At 37.5% G+C, this 23,266-nt stretch overlaps 4 protein-coding genes and 1 long non-coding RNA gene across 9 annotated transcripts; 4 read left to right on the top strand and 1 right to left on the bottom strand.

Annotated features, from left to right (window-relative positions):
- Positions 1–634: 634 nt before the first annotated feature.
- On the top strand, positions 635–7,548 carry LOC126922596 (tropomyosin-1). 3 transcript variants are annotated; one of them, XR_007712849.1, is made up of 8 exons: positions 635–802; positions 3,809–4,099; positions 4,385–4,518; positions 4,597–4,785; positions 5,047–5,122; positions 5,197–5,329; positions 5,855–6,527; positions 7,172–7,548. XR_007712849.1 is itself a non-coding variant. In XM_050735375.1 (7 exons), the coding sequence occupies exons 2-7, from the start codon at positions 3,860–3,862 to the stop codon at positions 7,252–7,254; spliced, it is 855 nt and encodes a 284-aa protein (XP_050591332.1). In that variant the 5' UTR covers positions 635–802; positions 3,809–3,859; the 3' UTR covers positions 7,255–7,548. The 3 variants fall into 3 exon arrangements, 2 of the variants coding, with proteins under 2 accessions (XP_050591332.1, XP_050591333.1); XM_050735375.1 differs by lacking the exon at positions 5,855–6,527; XM_050735376.1 differs by lacking the exon at positions 5,855–6,527 and having other exon boundaries at positions 671–802; positions 3,821–4,099.
- Positions 6,280–13,830, bottom strand: LOC126922533 (protein AF-9). Of its 2 annotated transcripts, XM_050735204.1 has the most exons (4): positions 13,649–13,830; positions 13,241–13,406; positions 12,898–13,166; positions 6,280–12,795 (listed from the first exon to the last, which is right to left on the bottom strand). In XM_050735204.1, the coding sequence occupies exons 1-4, from the start codon at positions 13,679–13,681 to the stop codon at positions 10,990–10,992; spliced, it is 2,274 nt and encodes a 757-aa protein (XP_050591161.1). In that variant the 5' UTR covers positions 13,682–13,830; the 3' UTR covers positions 6,280–10,989. The 2 variants fall into 2 exon arrangements, with proteins under 2 accessions (XP_050591161.1, XP_050591162.1); XM_050735205.1 differs by having other exon boundaries at positions 13,241–13,830.
- A 138-nt stretch (positions 13,831–13,968) lies between these two features.
- Positions 13,969–15,119, top strand: LOC126922632 (biogenesis of lysosome-related organelles complex 1 subunit 1). Of its 2 annotated transcripts, none has more exons than XM_050735431.1 (5): positions 13,969–14,165; positions 14,268–14,404; positions 14,485–14,557; positions 14,631–14,848; positions 14,954–15,119. In XM_050735431.1, exons 2-5 carry the CDS (start codon positions 14,344–14,346, stop codon positions 14,986–14,988), a joined length of 387 nt encoding a protein of 128 aa, XP_050591388.1. In that variant the 5' UTR covers positions 13,969–14,165; positions 14,268–14,343; the 3' UTR covers positions 14,989–15,119. The 2 variants fall into 2 exon arrangements, with proteins under 2 accessions (XP_050591388.1, XP_050591387.1); XM_050735430.1 differs by having other exon boundaries at positions 13,969–14,198.
- Positions 15,120–15,162: 43 nt separating this feature from the next.
- Positions 15,163–17,129, top strand: LOC126922573 (splicing factor 3B subunit 4). Its single transcript, XM_050735299.1, has 4 exons — positions 15,163–15,315; positions 15,585–15,668; positions 15,746–16,020; positions 16,134–17,129. Exons 1-4 carry the CDS (start codon positions 15,282–15,284, stop codon positions 16,980–16,982), a joined length of 1,242 nt encoding a protein of 413 aa, XP_050591256.1. The 5' UTR covers positions 15,163–15,281; the 3' UTR covers positions 16,983–17,129.
- Positions 17,130–17,249: 120 nt separating this feature from the next.
- On the top strand, positions 17,250–17,781 carry LOC126922645 (uncharacterized). Its single transcript, XR_007712875.1, has 2 exons — positions 17,250–17,487; positions 17,575–17,781. It is a non-coding gene; the product is annotated as an uncharacterized LOC126922645 (long non-coding RNA).
- Positions 17,782–23,266: the final 5,485 nt, after the last annotated feature.

Here is a 23,266-nt window from a genome sequence, read left to right as displayed (position 1 = left end):
GATGTCGAATTAACGATGTGCCCTATTTAGGCAAATTTGTCGATTTTGTTTTGCAGTCAGTCCTAGTTTTTCTACACTCAATTGAAAATGAATCGCCTTTTACTTTCATTTTTCAATTGAAAATTAATACATCTCGAGATCATTTTATACATCTATGCCGTGTTTTAAGAATGCCAAGATTAATACCTGATAGCTTTAAAATATATAGTGAAACAATATCTTTATTAGAAATGCACGAAATTGATTTCTACACCTAATAACAGAATCGTTAAAACGTATCTTCAACATTGTTAGGATCATTAAACGAGTCTCCTTGGAAAATATCATTTCGCAATTCGAAATCCATCTATAAATATATATATATATACATATATACTAGTACAATGTACGCGATAAATGTATATCTATAAATCGATTCAACGTAGAGGCAGCAAATTAGTTGTCTTTATATCTACTAACAGATAAATAACAAAGTCGACTAATAAAATCTATCTTGAACACCGATAAGATAAATTGAACGGTTGATCATAAACATATTTCGTAATTCGAAATCGATCTGTAAATTGGAAAATCACTGAATCCAGCCAGTGTCTTCCGATTGGAAGGTGAGAGAAATTTTCGAGGAGGCGCGAGCAGAAAATAAACGCGGAGGACCCCACCCCCGTAGAATTTTCTGTGGCGGTCCATTTTTGGGCTCCCCACCTTCGGCTTCGCCTCGATTACCCGCGTCCTCGTCGAGCAAGAAGCTTTACGAAGCACCCTCGGAACACTCGACTCGCGCCACTCTACTCGCTCGGGTTAGGTAAGTGAATTATCACGAAATTCTTCCCCGACCGATCGCTTCTCTTTTTTTATTCTCTGGCTGTTTCTACACCTCGTTCTCTCGATGCTCGACTATCTTTTGTTCCATGGATCGGTGATCGTGACGCGAGTGTGAAAGAAAGAAAGGGAGGAAGGATGTGGATGGACGTGTGCGTGAGAACTGGTGCAAAATTCACCAGTACGAGAAACTTGAGGATGTCGAAGATTTTCATCATCGACGATGAAACGTTCGGTGAAAGAAGACTGTATTGTTGGACTAATCGTTGAATTTTTGTTACCACGAAGATTTATTACGCTACTAATGGAGCTGCTTCTTCGACTAACAAGCTTCAAGCTGAAAAACGCACGTAGAAAATACTTGATTTGCAACGAAACAGTGCCAGCCACGGAGAAGGCTCTGGAAGCGAATTAATCCGCTTTGGCTTCGAGGTGTATCCGTCTCGAAGGTTTTTGACAAAAAACTGCTTTGGCGATGCTTGTAAGTAGCGTTAATCCTAACATAACACTGCTTACCATTAACAAATGTACGCCGCGTTAGTACCTCGTTTTATGATACAATTTTTCGTTGGCTATAATCAACGTTAAAATTTCAGATAAGGAAAATGTTATAGATGTTAATGAGAAATCCCTAAAAAGATGAAATATTGTGGTCCACTTTGCGGCAAAAATAAACCGGTTGCCATCATCGAATCGTTTCGTTTACGTGTGCTATTTTCAACCGCTAACGTTTGCCTAGTGAATTCGACGAATACTGCGTATTTTGAAAAGCCCAACTCGATATTAATTATAATCAATCGTTACGATCGAATCATCCATCCTATCTGCATTGATACACCAAATTGTCTACGCGATTAAAGTATATTAGTGGTTTAAATGCTTGCAGGAAGACCAACGGTGTAAGGAACCGGAGCGCTTTTGCAACATATTAACCGCTGCCAATTAACAACAGCTCTGCTAACGCTTCGGGAATTTACTTTTGGATCTAACAAAACGCAATGTCGTAAGTAGCATTCGCATAACGATCTTTTTACATCATTAATCTCCGTAGTCTTGCTTAAACCTTAAAGGCTACCAAAATTTATCCGCTGAACATCTAACAACGCCCGTTTGCCATTAAATAACCCGAGCAATTCGCTATTGTTATTGACCACCGAGAATGATGGTCAGTGATGTCATTTTGGCATCCATGGGTAACCAAATGCCAAAAAACTTTCCAGGTGCTATTAATACCCGGAAATGGGGTCGAATGTAGTCATTCAGTTATCGAATAATCGATTTAATGAATTGAAATATTCCCGTCCCTTCTACGATCTTATACCTTGTTTACATTCCAACGACTACGAAATATATCCATCCACCGTGTAACTTAGATGTCCCCAGAATTAATTCAGGCTTCGTCGATCGAAGGTTTATCGATCGGTTGATCGATACATTCGTCATCGATTAACAACAATATCGCAGATATTGTTGCGATAAGTACACTGCTGACGGTTATGTAAACTCGTATGCTCGCGGACGTAGCTAAAGAAACGGAGCCGAAATGGAGATCAGATTCAGCGTGTTCGGTTCAACACCATCGCGAGTACTTCTACTTTACTTTGTATATTTTATATATCTGTTCATACGAGGTGCATTGTATAAATTATTTACTCTGTTCACAAGTAAAAGGCTAATCGGGTCTTGCTCTCTGTACTTCCAATTGGAAAAATTGGGAATAACGAGTGAAATAAAAAAAAAAACATTTCCTATAGCTTGACAAATCCCAAGAACCGAATATGCAGGATCGAACCGCGAGATCGCGAGGTGGCGACGATGATTTCGTAAATGCTATTAATACGCGGCAGTTAGATCGAATGTCGGTCGTCGGTGGCGGCCAAGTAAAGCCCGTTCTTCTGGGTTACGCTCGTGCTTTTTGGACTCCTCGCCTTGCGGCCTCACTAACGTCGGTTGCCGTCCTCTCCTCGTCGTTCCGCGCATATTTATAGAGCCTGCCTATGGATGCTATTTCCGTAGACGCACCGATGTGCCCCGTTCCTCGTCATCGCGAAGCCGGACGGTATCATCTGCCGGATTATGACTCGCAGAACTCCCTACGATCGTGAAAATATGCAAGCCCATCGCCTACTTTATTCGCGGACCCATCCGTTTATTTTCAGGGTTAAAACGATGACGAGTCACAGCCGTGAAACATATGTATACGGTGGATCATCAAAGTATTCGAATTCACGTAGAGACCATGTATGAATATGAAGATCACAGGAGGTAGCGTCGCATTCTTGTTGGTCTTTTCATTTCGATAGCGCCTTATATCTGGAAAGGATATTTTCGCATAAAGCACGGAATTAAAGGAGCAGAGAATTTGCTAAGTTCAAAGATATATAGCGGGGAAAATGTAATTTATAATTCTTCTTGCCCTGTTGTCTTCGTATATTGTATATATGTGTCATGCAAAACCTTTGGAAATTTCATTAGCGCTGTAACGAGGCGCAATTGCCATGATTACGTTGATGTAGCTTGAAACAAAACCGAAAATATAGAGTTCATGGAAATATTTAAACGGTCAATTAACTATTATATCGAATGGGCCCATCTTTTAACGCTAATTACGTATTTAAGACTGTAAGACGTATACTAATTTTTTATCAAGTGTATGTTCGCGGTGAGTGACTCGTGAGTTCTATACAAATCTTCTCGTCGCAAGTGTAATAGATATATTTCTACGAGACGATTATCGCATCGTAGAAGAACAAAAAACCCCTTACGATTTATCAGAAATTGATAATCTCGTCTGATTTGTCTGCCAAGACTAAACCCGTTGATATAATTCCACTAACATCGAGAAATCGAAGTTTATGCTGTTTCATCGAACAGACAAGCATCGATTGCCACGTTTCAAGTGTTTCGAAATTTTTAACGCCTAATCAGAGAGATCACTAGAAGCGATGTTCGACCAATCGTTAAGAGAAAGGATCATGGAAAATTTCAGTGAACTCGATAGTTTCTTGAAGGAAGCCGGCAAAAGAAAAAGGCCGCCACCATGGACGCGATCAAGAAGAAGATGCAAGCGATGAAGCTTGAAAAGGATAATGCGATGGATAAAGCCGATGCCTGCGAAGGACAGGCGAAGGAGGCGAATATGCGCGCGGATAAGGTCAACGAGGAAGTCGGTGAATTACAAAAGAAGCTTACCCAGGTTGAAGCCGACCTTCAAGCCAACAAACAAGCCCTGGATCAGGCCAACAAGGATCTCGAAGAAAAAGAGAAAGCTCTGACTAACGTGAGTAACCTAATGTTGTTTCCGTTAGTCTGTTACGATTAAGGATTTCGGCCTAGTTCTGTCATTGCTCCAGTTTACCTTGGACCAGGTCCAAGTCAATTTTTCGCCGACAAATTTTATTTATATTTATACCGTAGTTTTATACCTTCGTTTTAAGATCGATGACTCAGTGTGACGCAGTTTTACGCTAGCTATGGTGTCTCGTAACACGAGGGATCATCTGTTTCGCCCTGTGCTCCCCCTTTTTTAAAAGGCCAATGAGTCACGAGAGCTTTCTAATTTCAGGCCGAATCCGAGGTCGCCGCTCTGAACCGAAAAGTACAATTGATCGAGGAGGACTTGGAGAGATCCGAGGAACGATTGAACACTGCCACTGCCAAGTTGGCCGAAGCTTCTCAGGCTGCCGACGAATCTAGCCGGTAAATCTTGAGAAAGTCAATCGTGAAACTGTTGTACGATGGATAGAGACGGAATTATGTTAATGAACGTAATTGCAGTATGTGCAAAGTATTGGAAAACCGTGCGCAACAGGATGAAGAGAGGATGGATCAGCTGACGAATCAACTGAAAGAGGCGCGTCTGCTTGCCGAGGACGCTGACGGGAAATCGGACGAAGTATCGCGAAAGCTGGCCTTCGTTGAAGACGAGTTGGAAGTCGCCGAGGATCGAGTCAAGTCTGGTGAAGCGTAAGTTGCCCCCGAGGAATGTTATTCGTAAATAGATTGCGGCCTCCTATGCGTTTACGTAAAACTTAACGATGCAATAGAATCCTTATAACATAGAAAGGTACGTAAAGTACCAACGGTAGAGTAAGTACTTGTATCATAAATTTTAGGAAGTGAAACGAGTCTCCATTTTATTCTGTTTACTTATAACAATATGAAAAATTCACAGTCTACTCGTAAATAATTGTTTCTACTTAAAGCGTACTATTTACAACGTTACAGCAAGATCATGGAGCTTGAAGAGGAACTTAAAGTGGTCGGTAACAGCTTGAAATCTTTGGAAGTATCCGAAGAGAAGGTGAGTTTGTCGATTTTTCACGGTGTTTGAGAACGCATTTCGGATAAACAATTTGACTGGCTGGATTCGATTAGGCTAATCAAAGAGTCGAGGAGTTCAAGCGCCAGCTCAAGACCCTAACAGTGAAACTAAAGGAAGCTGAAGCCCGTGCCGAATTTGCTGAGAAAACTGTTAAGAAACTCCAGAAGGAGGTCGACAGGCTCGAAGGTAAAGTCAAAATACTTCCTTTCGTTCTAACACCCTCTTTATTGGATTAACACCGTTTAAGCAGCGTATTTTCTTAAATAAGCAACGTATTTATTTCATTACAAATATTTACTACTCCGTTGCTGCAGAGTGATCTCAGAGTACTTTGCACCGAATTTGAACGGGTGTCTGACGTAATTTGGCAAATTGACAGCAACGCTTCCGTTATCCAATTCTACTGGAATGCAATCAAAGACTCGTGGCCAATTTGCCAACCTTGAATAACGTCAAACACACTTTAGTAAATGCTGCACACGTCGCAAGTCGATTAATTATTACGAATATTTTCAAGTTACGTTGATAAATTTTGTCGAGCCGCGACTTCCCACTGAATATGAGTAAGGGAGTGATTTAAAAGAAAAATATTCATTTTTACTCGCATAAATATCTTTATAGTTACAGAGATTACAAAGGTAGTGTTCGTTAATAGATATCCGCGTTAACAAGCGACACTTGATCGTGCAACGCAACTGATTTTCTTTGCAGACATATTGCACCAGCAGAAGGAGAAACGCAAAACGATTTGCGAAGAATTGGACAAGACATTCTCTGAGCTTTCTGGCTACTAAAAAAAAAAAAATATCATCCATAGTCGTTTCAAATTTTCTCGTTTATTCCTATACACGAAACATATTTAGCTATTTCTGTATCGTTATCTTCTCTCTTTCAAAGAAACTTTTCCGCTTTAGCTGATTTTTTCTTCTTTTCCGCCGCAATAGCTTCCGAATTTGGGCGTAATTCTTGTTTTTTACGACCGAAAAACCAACGAAGAACATGTTAAAAGTGCATTCTCCGTTTTTTTTTTGCTTTTTTTCTTGCGTTGTCGTCATGTAAAATCGACAATATCATTCTCTTCTATCGATCATCGTTCATATTTAAAGTTTCGTTGGTTCGATTTGATTCTCTTGTGATTTCCCTTCTTTTTTCTTTTTTTTTTTTTTTTTATTTGCTGCCCGATCACTGTTTCAATCGTCCGATTTGGGAGCGCTTTGCTTAGTTTTTTTTTATAAGAACAGATTAATTAGTACTTGTCGTTTACGTTAAGCATTGTCTATTAATATACGCGTACAAGAACACATGAACATACACACACAAGGCACTTAACAGAATAAAATAAAACAAAAAGCTTCGCACGTTTATGTGGGTCGTCGTACGTCAGGTACATTTACCAATCCCTTGTAAAACTGTTTTGTCTTAGACTCCTGCAAAGGTATACTACATCTCACGATACTTACACGCTTCGAGTAAAGTGATAAAGTATTAACCGCTTCGTTTAACATTCCCTTTCACACGACGCATTTTGTGTACAATTTCGAATTGTAAGAGCACACTGACATACACCACGTTGTACGACATTCCTATATTTTGATTTTAAGCAAGCTATAAGTGTGCTTTTATTCTTTTTCTTTTTTCTTTTTCTTTAGGATGAATGTCGTTGCATCATAACATTTCCATCTCATATAACTTCTTTTTGCGTAGGGGTTAACATACTTTCAATAGCGAACAAACTCTGATGATCTCTATGTTCACATTAATTCCAAACTGTGACTTAGGTTTATTAAAATACGTAGTGTATCAATCCGTGCTTGACCGGTAAACGAAAGCTCGTTGAACCGAGTTACCCGAAACGTTTCCAATTCTGAACGAAGCGCAACTGTTTACCGGGCAAATGCACAAGAATCAAGTAGAAAATTCGTAGGATCGTTCTTGATTAGATGTAAAACGAGTCGTTAGATGTAAAATGTTACTAAAATCAAAGAAGGAAATATATCAGCAATTCGATTATTTTATCAACTTTTCCAGACGAATTGGGCATCAACAAGGATAGATACAAGTCACTCGCCGACGAGATGGACTCCACGTTCGCCGAATTGGCAGGATACTAAGTTATTTCGATCTTTTGTGCTTCCTACTATAATTACAATGTCATGCGTGGGGATGGAACTGCAATGTTACGCATCAAGGACTCCAAAACGCGACCAATCGTTGCACGATCGGCCAAAAAAGCACTGAGGCTGAGAACAGATCGTCGGAAATCGGATATTATTTGTCTAGTTGTACGACGTTACCGCGACGAAGATGGTCAATGTATGGAGATCCGTAAGGAATTTTACTCTGTTACACTGTTGTACGAAATATTACACCCAATAAACTGCTGTAATGTGGTATCTCGTTACTAATTGCAAGGACTTTTAGTAGATTTCGAATCGGAAAGCTACTTCTACCTTTAGCAGGATCCGTATCTGTCTCTTTCTCTATTTCTCTATCTCGCTCGCTATACGGAAAGTTTTATTAAAAGTATCGTCATCGTCTCGCAGCAAGGAGAGGTGAGTATACAAAAATTCAATGATTATCAACTACATGGAAATAAAAAGAGATTTCTTGTTTATATGTACACGTTGGGAATAGATCTGTCGAATTTCCTTCTTTCTAGTTTGAAAATTATCTTGATATATTTTTATAGAGGCACAGTTATATAAGATGTTTATTAGTCATCAATGTACTTATTAAATGTACAATGAACGCATAAATGTACACCGAATGGTATATCAATTCAGGAGTGCTGTCTTGTACTATATCCTCGAAAGTTATGATTAATCAATCATACACACATTTGCTTATCTACTATTTACATTTGGTAATTATCTAGAAACGTTGTCTCGCGTAGTTGTGCATAATCTTTATACAATATTAGTCTGTTTCAATGGCCCGCGAATAATCGGGATCACTTTATTTTCACAAATATACACACGTAATTAGACACGTATGACACCACCCATGGAAACATAACACTCAGTTAAAACTCAAGCATGCAACGAACAAAAATGTACAAACTCATCTGTAAAACATGAATAGTTTCTACAAAACAAGAAAAACATCCAAAACGCAGGTATTATATAACTGTATATAATGTGTATCAAAAAACTGTAACAATCAAAGACAATGAATATGTTGAGGATACAAAAGTTACGCTAAGATAAACTTTCTGCCACGATTATTCTCGTTGTTAAAACTGCGCATTATTCCGTGATATACTTATCGCTCCAAAGATAATACGATAAAATATAAATGTATCTTGTGACGTTTACTTAACATTAGGACACTCGAATATTCTTGTTGAAACTTTATTGGTACAGGATTGAATAAAATATCGTCTATGAAGAGAAACAACGTTTAAACTCTTAATATTCGGCTAACAAAGGGTGGATTTTATAAAACTTTATGGTTCGGATGATCAGTTAAAATTATTCAATTAATAACAATGTAAACGATGTACCGATGATCTGAATATAACATCAGAGTATGTAGCCATCCTGTTGTTTCTAATAATGCCCCGGTTCTAAAATAATTTCTTTGATTCTTAGCATACCATTCGATGAGTATAATTCGAATAAAATAAATAGGACTGCTTAAAAGCATAAAATGCAGTTTAAAATTATAGTACAATGTGAAAAAAGAAACGATACTGTAATTTCATAAGTGATAAGTCAGTTCAATTTGCCTAAAGACCATGTTATTGGTCTTGAATCTCTTTCATCGCGACCTTCCTGTAACATCATTATCAATTAATATCAATTAATGTTACTAAAGTTTTGGCAACGCAAATTTGCCCCAATGACTGAGCAAAAACGAACATAGAAAAAAACACTTCGATACGTATGGCGCCAATTAACGTGAATCGAAATATATTTCCTCGTTTAATCAATATTCAAGATATTTCTTTCTCTAATACAATAAATAATGCACTACAAAAACTATACAAACTACCACAGTATTTATCTAATATACAATCTTCATTACCTAATGATAACATTATCAAAAACATTAGACTATTTGGGTTATCAATTGCACGCAACACCACTCTGTAATGACATGGTAAATACAATGTAATCTATACAGGTGATGCAGAATAACAATATAGTAAAGAAAAGTTTTCCTGATGAATATACGAACATTCACAAAGTAGAAATCGGATATACATATATCAAAGTAATTTGCATGATAAAAATCTTAAATAAGATGAAGATACATGACACAGATACGTGCTATATTCATAAAACGAAATATCGATTTCCACTCGAATTAAATGCAACTCCAATGGATCATGAGACAAACACAAAGATAAAACATTAACGCGTAGTGAACAAAAATTTATAGCGAAGTTTATGGCCAGGGTGCTTCCAGCTTTTCTTTCTGGTGTGACGTATCGATATTATTTATACCTAATTCACTTTAATAATACTTACAAAATTCTTTGTAGAAGTGAATACAAAATAAGACATTGCATAGAATGCACTATCACTGCGTGTCAAATATTTCTGATTGAGAAAACCATGACGACTTGTTGAAACAAATCTCATCGTTTCTTCAATGTATTTTACATGATAATAGTAATATTAATAATAATAATTACAAACTAATAATAATAATAATAATAATAATAATAATAATAATAATAATAATAATAATAATAATAATAATAATAATAATAAGAATAATAATAATAATAATAGTAGTAGTAGTAGTAGTAGTAGTAGTAGTAGTACTAATAATAATAATGATGATGATGATGATGATGATAATAATAATAATAATAATAATAATAATAATAATAATAATAATAATAATAGTAATAATAATAATGGAATATATAAATGAGCATTAACATAAAATATAAATCATCAAATGATCCTTTCATACGTTTCTTACTTTAATTACGTCCCATATGAAAATATCAATAAATATAATAATCACCCTCGGTTCAGATAGATGAACCTACGCTAAATTCTCTGAAAGATATCAAGAATATATCTATGTAGAAGGCAATATGATGCACGAAATCTTTGAACGTTTCCGATTAACATCATTAAAGTCAACATAATCTTTTATATATCTTTACCATACAAGAAATCAAATATATGTTTGTAATAGACATATGTAACATTACATATACATCACATACACGTATATATAATGCATACATATATATGTATATATATACATATACGTGTATATATTTAATTTACATAAATAAAAATGCATTGCAATTTCTAATGGTCTTGAAAGAAACTGTGAATACTTTATATTACACGAAAATACAATATACGATTCTTAATCTATCCTCTCCATAGATTATGTATTATTTATATGTCTATAAAACAATGTAAAAATAACAAGTGCTGAAAATATATAAAAATGTAAGAAAATAAGCTGATCTGGTGAATGATAAAGAAACTAGAATTATAAGCAATATCATATCTCGCTGCGATTCATAAATGGCATTTTCTTTCCCATAGATAAATCACATACATTTTCCAGGTTAATGCAATCGAAAGTACACAGTTGGCATATTAAGAGGAAAGTATGCAAAATCTGAATCGTATACCCAGGCAGAAGTAGACTCCTCTCTGCTTTGCCGAGGACATCGGTATCTACAAAATTTCTCCTGGGGTTTTGTATATTACTTGTTTTTATATATGTATATGTGTATATACACACATATATATATATATATATATTAATCTGGAGGAATCTCTTTTATAAATTCAAATAACTTAATGACTTAATACATAGAATAATAATAATTTATAATAAAAGATCATGATTTACGCTACAGACGGTCACGATGCAAAAAATTGTTGTAAACGTTGCACCGTTCTACGATCCAGAGCACACAGATCAAAATCAAATGTCTTTTTTGTGATCTCGTATTGACCGGTTTCTGCGATTACCTGAACAACTCTCTGTAACTCTTGATTATCTTGCAAAGTCATTATCTTTTGTTGCAAATCTTTCAACTGTGACACATAGTCTTCTGAAAACACTGGTGGCTCTCCTATGTCTGAATCAACCAAAGTACTATTCGTTGAATCAGGGGCCACTTGTTCCGCTTCCGCCTCGATACGCTTCTCGGCGACTTGTTCCGTAACACCACGATCCTCCTTATCTTTCATATGAACCGTTTCCTGATCCACCACGACTGGTGATTGACTCGAAGAGACAGGCTCCAAAGGAGGTGACGTCGAATGACCTCTATCCTTTTCTCTTTTAACCACATGGTCGTCATCGCCTTTACTATCACTCCGTCGTTTCCTTCTACGGATTTCTTTTTCCTCCCCTTTACTCCCTTTAGATCTGTCCCTTTTATTTCGGTCAACCTTATCCTTTTTAATGTCTGTAGGAATTGCAGGTGAAAGTGGTTTTGTCAGTTCTGTTGGCGGTGTAGACGCCGTTAAATTTTCTACTTCTTTCTTAACCATAGGCACTAATTTTGATTCAGGAATGGAATCGTCATCTATGGATGGCGCTGAATCGCTGCTATCTCTTTCTGGCATTTCTAGTACTGAAAAGGAATTAGCTACTGGAACATTAGGCACATTATCTTGCTTCTCCGTTGAGGACTTTATCCTGTCGCGTTTCTCTTTCTTTTCCCTATCTTTGCTACTATCCCGTTTATCCTTTTTATCCCTTTTTTTATGCTTGTGCTTCTGTCTGTCTTTTTCATTCTTACTGTCCTTCGCCTTCTCAGACTTCTCGGTCTTTTCAGATCTTTCTGTCTTCAATAATTTCTCATCCTTTGGTTTCTCACTCTCCTTCGGAGGTTTCGGCGACTTTCTCCCCTCTTTAGCCGATTTGTACTCTTGATTCTTCTCTTTCTCGGATTTCTCGGATTTCTCTGATTTATTCTTCTTCTCGGCTACTTTTATAGATTCCTTTGAGGAAGGCCGTTCTCCTTCCTTATACTTATCCTTTCGTTCTTTATCCCGATCTTCTTTATGCTTTTTCTTGTCCTTTTTCTTTTCACCCTTAGAAGCATCGACAACATTTTTAGAATTATCTTTTACTTTATCTTTCTCTTTACTCTTATCTTTCTCTTTTTCAAAAGTTACTTTTTTCATCTCCTTTTCCTTCGATTTTGGGGAAATTGACCTCTTTGCAGAAGGCAAAGATGGGCTACAAGCTCTTTTTATTCCAACTGATGGAGGTGATGGTGGCCTTTTATTAGAAGGGCTAGAATGACTCTTATTTCCAGGACTAGTAGATCTTTTTAATTTCTCCTTACTTCGATTCTTATCTTTAGCTTGTTCTTTGATTCTTTTCTCTTTCCTATCGTCTGGCTTATCCTTTTTAGTATCTTTATGAGGACTATCTTTAGACTTTGTTTTGTCCACTTTATCAGACTTCTCTGTGTTAATTAACGATTTAGAAGCCGAGGATTTTTCTTGCGGTGTAGACTTTTTAGTGTCCTGAGAAACTTTTGTAGGTTTTAGAGGTGTACCGAATAATTCAGCAAAAGAACTTGAAGTTCTTGACTCTGTATTTTTGTGCTTCTTCGACTCACTCCCGCTCAACTTTGGTTTACCAACCATAGTTAATGCTTTAGATTCGTTCTTTTCAACTGAATTTTCAGAACTGGACACAAGAACCTAAACATATAATATTTAATTTAATATTACAATTTATATAGAAAGATATAGAATTTATATAGAAAGATAAGAACCTATATAAATAGGATTAGATATACTCACACCACCACCCTTCAACAGTTTCCTCCTAAAGTCATCTGAAGGGTTATTAATTATTTCAGTATGTCTTATGACATTTGTAATTGCAGGACCACTAAATTGTAAGTTAAGGTCATATAAAATTTCTATCTTTTTGCTACCTTCATCCTTATTTTTTAAATAAATATGAATTGGAATCTCAAAACCAGCATAACCAGACTCTTTTAACACAAATGGTGGTTCTTTTAAGATCCTCTTTGGTTTTGAGAATGTTTGATGTAATTGAAAAACCACTGGAATACAAACCAGAATAAGTCGGAAGATTTGTATCTATGGTTGCATGATATTTCCTTAAAAGTATATTTACCTTTTTCAACATAGTGGTGAATATCAGCATTGTCAATACCCCGCACAAATAATTCCCAATCATGAGTATAGCCCTGAGGGGTAGTACGCATACGTAACATTGATGAATGTCCACATTCTAGTGTAATGCGAATTGCCATTCTCTCATATGAATTTTTTGATACACGCTTTTTCAAAGAAAAACAGAGAGAGCTAATTATGCGGGTAAACACAGCAATTACGTTACATTTTTATTTATCTCGTTACACGTGAATGAAAACTCTGATGAATTCTTAACTATTTGATCCTTTACAAACTATTTGTGACGTTGAAAATCATTGTCCAACAATTTATGCTAAATGTAAAAGCAATGACAACACTTCTTTCCTAACTTTCGTATACTTGAAATACTGATACATCGTTTGCTTACACTTGTTTTGTATGAAAATGTTGACCACCTCATTAGAGCAGAATATTGTGATAAACGAAGAGTTTGATGGAGGCAAATCGCCTTGTTAGTACTACGATAATTCAAGAATTTCCTTTAAGCCAAATCTGATTCGATTATCAACAGGTAAACTCTACATCAACGAGAACTAGTCGCCATACTCGTTACTGCGTACACTAGACTTAAAAATGCACGATTGTGCTGTCATCTATAGGAAAACGTTATTGTCTGCCAAGGTATGTTCTAATATCAATCCTTGCTTCTGTACAATTTTGTTCAATCCATGATTGAACAGATGATACGTTGTTTATTATTAGAATATACTATTCTAACCTAAAAGCATTGCTTATTGGTCGATGCAAATTGCTCTTCTCCAATGTAAATTGTTGAGACATTAAGTATTAAACAGCAGTGTAGTATTTTAAGCAGAATTTACAATAACTTTGTTATTTAAATTAATAGATTAAAATGTATCTTTTTAAAAATTAATATAAATAATGTAAATAAATGTTAATATAAATAATCATTAATCGTGAGTAAATTTGCCATAAACAGTAGATATCATATTTGAAAAAAATAAATCGAATGGTATTATTTATAGGTTTTTAAAAGCCAAGGAACCCAGTATTTACAGTAACTCATTGGAACCTTAGTAATACAACTGATTAGTAATAAAGATGTTATCTGCTATTGTAAAAGAGCACCAAAGCAAACAAGCAGCAAGAAAGGAAAGACAAGGTAAAAGTAATAAACATACTTTTGATCTACTATAAATTGACTACATTTACGAATAACTATATAGAATATTGTTACGACAGAGCAAAAGAGGAAAGAAGCTGTGCAAGCCGCAAGTAACTTGACACAAGCTTTAGTTGACCATTTAAATGTTGGGTAAGTTTTTGATGTCCTTTGACAAGAAACAATTACAATGTAATTGTTTTTTAAGAAATAATTGATCATGTAGAGTGGCACAGGCATATCTCAATCAGAAGAAACTCGATGCAGAAGCAAAACAATTGCAACATAGCGCAACAAATTTTGCAAAACAAACACAGTCATGGTTGAATTTAGTAGAAGCTTTCTCCAGTGCATTAAAAGAAATTGGTGATGCTGAGAATTGGGCACGTAGCATTGAAGGAGATATGAGAACTATAGCAACTGCTTTGGAATATTCTTATAAAGGTAAACAACCAATGTGATCGTTTGTACTAATTACATTTTGTGCATATAACATAGAATTAATTATAAAAATATATGTAAAAAATATAATTAATGCATTTATTTCAGCTACCCAAGAAGTACAAGGGACCAGTACTTCTTAAAAGCTTAAAGATATATATTATATTATATTAAAAGAACTTAAGAATAAGTGTTATTAAATATCATTATAAATTTTATCTTGTTTTTTGTTTGTATTACTATGTTTTAAAATAAATATCATCATCTTTTCTTCTGTTATGAATTTATTTATTTCGTTGATTTTATCGAAGTTTGTTATTATTAATAACAACACTTTTGTAAACTATTCAATGATATAGATTAGTAACACTTTTGAATATCAATCTTATCATGCTAGTTGAACAAGTTCAGACCACTAGTATAATAATTGACCATCATGGCGGCCGGTCCTATTGCTGAACGTAATCAAGGTACGTGTCTATTTAAAATATTTAGATAAATATATATATTATAATATTTTGATTTTTCTTATTGAAATTCTAATTGCAATTATGGAACGAATCTTGTATAATATATTAAAACTAAAAATATTCTGTTATACTAGGTTATGTGTACATAAACACAATTTGTAGGTTAACAATTCTATATATATATATATATATATTACTATATGTATATATATATACATATATATATAGTAATTTTATATAGTGTAAATAAAATATTTTATATCTTTTAGATGCCACAATATATGTGGGTGGATTGGATGATAAGGTCACAGAATCCCTTATGTGGGAACTGTTTGTCCAATCAGGACCAGTGGGTATGTAACAATATTATTATATCTGCTTTTAAATTTTGTTTTTAAAAGTAATTAAATTTTCTTAAAAATATTTTCAGTCAACGTGCATATGCCTAAAGATAGAGTAACACAAATGCATCAGGGCTATGGGTTTGTAGAATTTATGGGAGAAGAAGATGCTGACTATGCTATTAAGATAATGAACATGATAAAATTATATGGAAAACCAATAAGAGTAAATAAAGCAAGTGCTCATCAGAAGAACCTAGATGTTGGTGCTAATATCTTTATTGGAAATCTTGATCCAGAAGTAGATGAGAAACTATTATACGACACCTTCAGTGCATTTGGAGTAATTCTTCAGACGCCAAAAGTAATGCATGCTGCTAACAAACAATAATTAATAATAAGTGTTTACAAAATATATAACATATTTCAGATGTGTTTATATTTCAGATGTATATATCAGATGTTTTTATATTTCAGATAATGAGAGATCCTGAAACAGGGAACTCCAAGGGCTTTGCATTCATAAACTTCGCTTCCTTCGATGCCTCCGATGCAAGTATAGAAGCAATGAACGGTCAGTACTTATGCAACAGACCGATTTCCGTATCATACGCTTTCAAACGCGACGCGAAAGGAGAAAGACACGGTAGTGCTGCTGAACGATTGTTAGCTGCTCAAAACCCGCTAAGTCAAGCAGACAGGCCTCATCAATTATTTGCCGACGCTCCTCCTTTGGCGCCACCTCCGATTCCAAATTCCAATACAGCGACTCACCAAGCTACTCATCATCCTCAACATCATGTGATGCATCATGGAATGGTTGTACCACCACCTCCACCTCCGTCAACACCAGGACCTCCAATGGGTCACCCACCACCACCACCTGTTCCACCGCCGCCATCGAGTGGCTTTCCTCCAGCAAGTATTCCTCCGCCTCCTTTACCTCCGATGTCAATGGCCACACATCCTCCTTTACCGCCTGGAATGCCACCTCCATTGCCACCTATGCCCGTTCCAACGTCTCAATCGCAACAGACGACACCCAGAATGATGGCTCCACCACCTCCTCATTGGGGAGTGAGTGGGCCACCTCAAGGTCAATTTCCACCTCCTCCGCCTCCCTCATCTACCGGAGCACCTCCACCTCCGCAATTTGGACAGTTTCAACCACCACCACCGCGACCTCCTCCAACATGGAGGCATCCACCGCCTCCTCCTGTATCTCAGGGTGGACCACCGCCGCCACCACCTCCACAATTTCGACCACCCTTCCCACCAAGAGGTCCACCTCCACCTCCACCACCTCACGATTCCAGTCAATATTAAATTCATTGTCTCTTCATCTTTATGATATCGTCATTATTTAATAGCATAATGTAAAAATTTGACTGTGTTCAAGATGTTCAAACACATTATTGTTGCACAAATCTGTATTTCATAATACAATGTCTGAATAAATTTCTTTAATTTCAAGCCATGAGTTTCTTTCAATTCCTCGTTCTTAAAAGGCGAAGGGACCATAGATTATAAAAATTATGAGAAATCGTCCACAGTTTCTTTTTAACGATTACAAACGCGGTCATTTAATGTATCGATTAGAAGTCGCGTGTGAATAAGGACATGCCAAGCTCGTTCTATCGATTATTGCAAGCCTGTCCAGTCCAGTTAGCGATAACACCGAACGGACAAATGAGTGGCAGAGCAGTTGTCTTCGGGTATGTCACCGCGTTGAAAGGATTTGACGTCGTTTCGCATACGAAATCGGACGAAAAATAAAAAAAAAACGAGCGAACGCGAAGGAATCGTAAGCTTGTCGCGTGTCATCAACCGAGTAAGTAAGGGGAACAGGTGTCTGGAGTGGTAAATTAAGCGGCGCCGACGGTGCTATGCATTCTGAAAATAACGCGATTTTTTTTAGATCTTTCGTGACTCGATGTAGTTTCATCGATCCGTACGACGCCTCGCTTGTCCATTACTTTTGAATAAAGTTAAAACGCTCTCAATATATTCCAAATATAGTTTGATATAATTGTTCGACGACCGAAAGGAAGGAATCATGTTCAACTTATGATATGGCTCGCCTCTACTACGAGTGTAACGCGGATCTAAGAAACAATACGGAAGATAGCGAAACGAACAAACCATACGCGTGTACATCGGATAAATATTGCTTGTATTGCTGTTGCAACTCGCAGTGTTGTCTGTTGGTGCAAAGACGGCCACCACGACACTTTTGGGAAGCCTGGTACTTCTGGCTAGGCGTTGCTTTACTCGCTGTTTTTATCATATCTTCGGTAAGTGATCCTCGATGATCTCTGATCTTAGGAACGTTCGCATTATTGAAATTTCTAGAAATTTATTACGTAAACGAAATGAAACCTAAGAAATTGTATTTTCCATATCTGTGTTTGTCGTTTCATTATCAATCATCGATATCGTGCCCCCTTAGAATCGACGTGGCGCGTTCGTTTAATTTCCTTAACGATCGCCGATTACTCCAAGGAACATTTTGATTTCCCCTCTTTTTTTTTTTTTTTTTGAAACTAGGTGAGCAGTTACATAGTCAGTAATTGCAGACATAATATTCAAGGTGTACAACTAAGACACAGCACGCACGGTAATCGACGAAACGATCGCGACAATCGTCCGAGAAACAGCCAGAATGAGATATCCATAAGCATAATCCCGACGTCGGAATTTTTTCCATCGCACAGGAAGATGTTCGTGATTGCTTCTCAACCGGCTGTAAATCACCTGAGTAAGTAAAATTATTGCGCGTATACCTATAGAATTGCACCGTAAAACTCGGAGCATACTCTTCGTATGTTTAAACTTTCACGTCTGACCAGAACGCAATCACGTACGGGCGTATCTTTGCACTGCATAATTACGTACGATAAAGTAAAGACGATGTTAGCGTGAACGCGTTGCGTATCGAGCAATTAGGTTACAGAAGAGTGGTTGAAGCGGCTCGAACGGATGTTATAGAAGGACGAGTTCCAATGTAAAAAGTTTCGCAACACCGATGAAAGGGGGACAATCGCTTTAAATCTCTCCGAGATTCGATTAAAAGTTGGGGATGGCACGGCGATCAGGAATAATTCGTGCAATTTCGAGCAATAATAATCTTGTGCATGCATTGATTTATATTGCAGCTCCTGTCGTTGCGTGAAGTCGTTTTGTTTTAACGGAGCGATTATGCCAGCGAAAGGAAGCCGACGCGAAGAGTTGGAAGATCATCCCATGGCATTTTACACGGTAATACCTCTTAAAAGACAGCGCGTCGCATCGAGAGCTTTGATCGGCCGGAACATCGCGGCCACGTCATTATGTCGCGAGGAACATTTACGATAAATGCGTCTTTTTACTTAGCCTCGGGATGTAATAACTGGTAGCGGTTCAAAACACTCTGATCACAAACGACATTTTGAACAAATGAGAAACGATGTTACCGAAGAATACGGTCTTCTTAATGGCCAATTTGACACTGAAGCTACTTAGGCCGCGATCCGACTCCTCCTTTGGTTCATAATTTGCCACACGCGATGTATCCTATTAAACATGAAAACTTCCGATGTATCGTTTGCGATTAAGCGATTCGTCGTTTTCCAATTTAACGCGGGACGCGATAAAAACAAAGAGGAACGTGAAATTATAGGTTTGACGATGCTTTATAACGCGTAGAATCGAAAACAACCGGTGTAGTAGGATTTACTAAAAGATCGGGAAACGATGATTTACGATAATATGTCCTGAATACAAATCGTAGATCGGCATTGATTAGGTTCGTTGAGTCGTTTTAGCGCTTCTGAACATCGGTCGAGCATTTAGAATTTCTTAGCCGAAGCCTCGCTTCCATTTGGCTGAGCACAGTGCAACCAGCCCGATCGAAACTCGTTCTCGAGGACTCGAATGGGCGTAACTCCCATTAACAATTAAGAAGACACGCTGCAACCTGGTCGACGTACCTGACTGGACGTACCAAGAGATCGGGGGCTAATTAAAAAGGACAATCGGGCGAATGCAACTCAAGGCGACGTGTACTCTCTATCTTTTCGCGCATCTCTCTTAATCTTTCTTGCTCCCTCTTTCCTCTTTTTTCGCATCTTTCTCTTTATCTGTTCAATTCCTCGTCTTCCTTTTCCCTGCGACTCGTTCCTGCCGCTTCTCTGTTTCCAGATCGATCCCGCGATAGCGGTTAATCGCGATAATCTTCGCAGAAGAGAGGAATTACGAAAAACTTTGGCGTTTATCGAACCCCGGTAACAAACACGCAGCAGACACATGCGCATTTCAGAATGACAAAACCAAGATGTGTACTTTTCATCTATTCCCATTGCGATTTCGAAGGTATTCGGAGGATTGTACACTGACGTTCGTAAGTCACGGGATAGCCGGAAATTTTTGAACACGAATTTTAATAAAATAAATAAAATCTTTAAAATACAGTATGGTAATTACGATATCTGTTTATGTTTATCGCAAGTGTATCAATTGGCTTATGGATGCGAGTGTATAAACCTTCTAAGATCGAGGTGAGATTCGTGCATACTTCGAATTACCTTGAGAAAATGAAAGGATTCGATGCAACTTTTCATTGTCATATTCCATCTGCGTAATGACTGGCTGTGATCATGTCAATTCGAGGCAGCTACGTGGGAGTGAAACGTTTGCTATTCCTTCGTCGGAGCGTTAGTACGTAGAACATGGTTTGTCATGGACGTTTAATACGAAATAATAGCTTGTGTACCGGCGTACACGTATCGATCGCGACGCTTTACACTTCAGCTAAATTAATTAATATGCACCGAAAGAGAAACAGATACACGTTTGACATTTTGCACAAGTGTGATTGTAATTAGCTGCGTAGGATGAGAGTGGAAACTACTGTCTGATATTATCATATAAGAAGTCAATGGCGGTGAAAAATTCTATAAATATACAATTTTGATGTGTTTGCGTTTAAATAATATTCACGACCTTCTTTTCTTTTTTTCATTATTCCGCGAATCCCACGCTACAATGCGCTTACTCAAGACATCCATTAATAACGGCGGACCCCAAACATTTACACCTGAGAAACTCCAGTTCTCACGATTGAACCGTTGATTTAATTAAGAGTTAATTAGGCTACCTTCACCGTCGCGGCAGATGAAAATTTTTTTTCGAAACTAAATCCCACCTCGGAAGACATCCTCTGTCTCTCGAGTTCAACAATGTAGAAAGACGATAATTCAACCGTAAGAAGAAGATCCAGTTTCAACGAGACACTGCATGTACCAGCTATGTAAATATGAAACCGGAATTTTTGTATAGAAAATACACGTTTACACGTTTAAATACGCGTTTATTGTATGAAAATTCCGGCGCAACTCCGGTACAACTCCGGTACAATTCCGGTACAACCCACCTGTCTGGCAATTGGTGGATGCCACGCCAAAAAAACTGTCGCTCTTTTGAGGCAAACCAGTCATCGAGCCATTTTCGTACATTTTCGTAAGAAGTGAAGTGCTGGTCAGAAAGTGCGTGCCCTATCGATGCAAATAAATAGTAATCGGACGGAACCAAGTCTGGTGAGTAAACCGCGTGCGAAAGTATTTCCCAACTGAACGCTTCGATCGTTTCCTTGACCGGTTTTGCTGTATGTGATGGTGCATTATCATGAAGCAAAATTACTTTGTGTTGCCTTTTTTGATATTCTGGTCGTTTTTCACGCAAAGCTTGATTCGAATCGATCATTTGTTGTCGGTAGCGTTCAGTATTAACGGTTTCGCCAGGTTTTAACAGCTCATAATAGATCACACCCTTCTGATCCACGTTCTTCGTTCCTCACGTCAAAATTGCCACTTCTGAAATTTTTAAACCGCTCAAAGCACTGTGATTTACCAAGAGCATGCTCACCGTAAGCTTCGACAAGCATTCGATGCGATTCTGCAGCAGTTTTCTTCAAATGGTAACAGAGAATCAATGCTGTCCGCAAATCGTAGTTTCCAGGCACAAAATTCGACATGTTCAACGCTATTACAAACTATGCTGTTGTATGAAACTTGTATCGTTCTGAGTCGAAAATGTTTGTGAGATGTCAACAAAGACTTTTGGCATCAATGACGCAGTTTAGTGATAACTACATTATCAGCTAGGACTATCTATAGGCAAATTCCGGTTTCATACTTACAGACCTGATATAAGAGGAATTTAAATTGCTTACTCCTCACCTCGTTGAAATAGGTCTATTCGAACGATCGTCCGAACAGTTCGCGATACATCTCAATAAATTACCCGAGTGAAAGAAATCCTTGTGCTCTCGGTAAATCTTTTTACAGCGAACACTTGATTCGTTCGCGCAATAAGAAGTAGCAACGGAGAGCAGACTGCCGGCGACCTCGTTCGACTGTAACGAAGTGTCATTCCGATAACCCAGGCCCAGCTTTTACTGTCACTCGACGGACGACGATAAAGAAATGTGCAAGCAGCGGGGCTCTGCTTAATGTTGCATGGACAGGAAACCAACCGGGGAATTAAACTCTCGTCTGCTTTGCCGTTGGATGCCAATGACTACGATTAAGATGTTCAAACGACTCTCGATTACGAATCCTGCACCATCGATTTTTACGCGATTTACTCTTTGACGAGAGGCTAAGATGTTTTAATCGCTGTATTTAACGCTTCGAAGAAATAAAGACGAACATGTGGAATTAAACGAGGATTTTTATTTCGCTTTCCTGTTTCTCTGTTCGTTAACAGGTTTCGTTTCGCGACGGGTATCGATGGAAGTTTCGAAAATTTATCATTTCGGGAATTCCATTGGATTGAAGCAAAAAACAAATTTAGAATATAGACGAGCAAACCTGATATCCGAACGAATGAATTTGATATTCGTTCGCGCGGATAAACAAGCTTCTATAATATTTATTATAAAATACACGCGTTCTCAATGCGTGTAATAAATACACCAGCGTATACTATCGGCAGTACGATATTATTCCGTCAATGATTCGTTACATCTGGATGGACGGAAATATATCGTAGCTCAACGAGAGATACGAACGTGCATACGATCTAGACGTTATTGTTCCAATAAATCGGTAGAGTTTAGGGGACTTTCCGAGGCAACTCTAAAAAAAGGTCACTGGAATTCTTTGACAGCGAGAACATCACTAGTTTCGAGTTGTATAAACAGAGTGACAAAAAATTATCCACATATTATATTTAAATTAATTTAAAATATTAATCGAGTGACCAATACGATTGTTAAGTAAGGATCGTCCTCGGTAAGAATTCCTATTCTCAATTGTAATACGAGATTGGCTGTATACAAAGAGGAGACACGTTCTTCCATCTGGAAGGCGTTTACGAAACGCGTCCCGTGGCTGCGTAAAAGTGTACGCGAATTCGCGATGTTGCTCCAATAAATCGGCTTTAAAAGAGACCGGAGCCAGAGAAAAGGCCAAGAAAAAGACTTAGCAAAATCCGGTTTAAGTGTGAATAAATTACGTACGCGAAGGGAGCTGGCGGAAATGGTACCGCCTCGCGGTGAGAAAACGCAAAAAGTCATCAAAGAAGTCGTGGCACGGTGGATGGGAAAGACAAAAGCCATTAATCGTTTCTGT

Source organism: Bombus affinis, chromosome 12, assembly GCF_024516045.1.
Source record: "Bombus affinis isolate iyBomAffi1 chromosome 12, iyBomAffi1.2, whole genome shotgun sequence".
Lineage (NCBI taxonomy): Eukaryota > Metazoa > Arthropoda > Insecta > Hymenoptera > Apidae > Bombus > Bombus affinis.
Note: the sequence above shows the minus strand (reverse complement) of the source record. Positions and strands in the feature narration are given on the sequence as shown.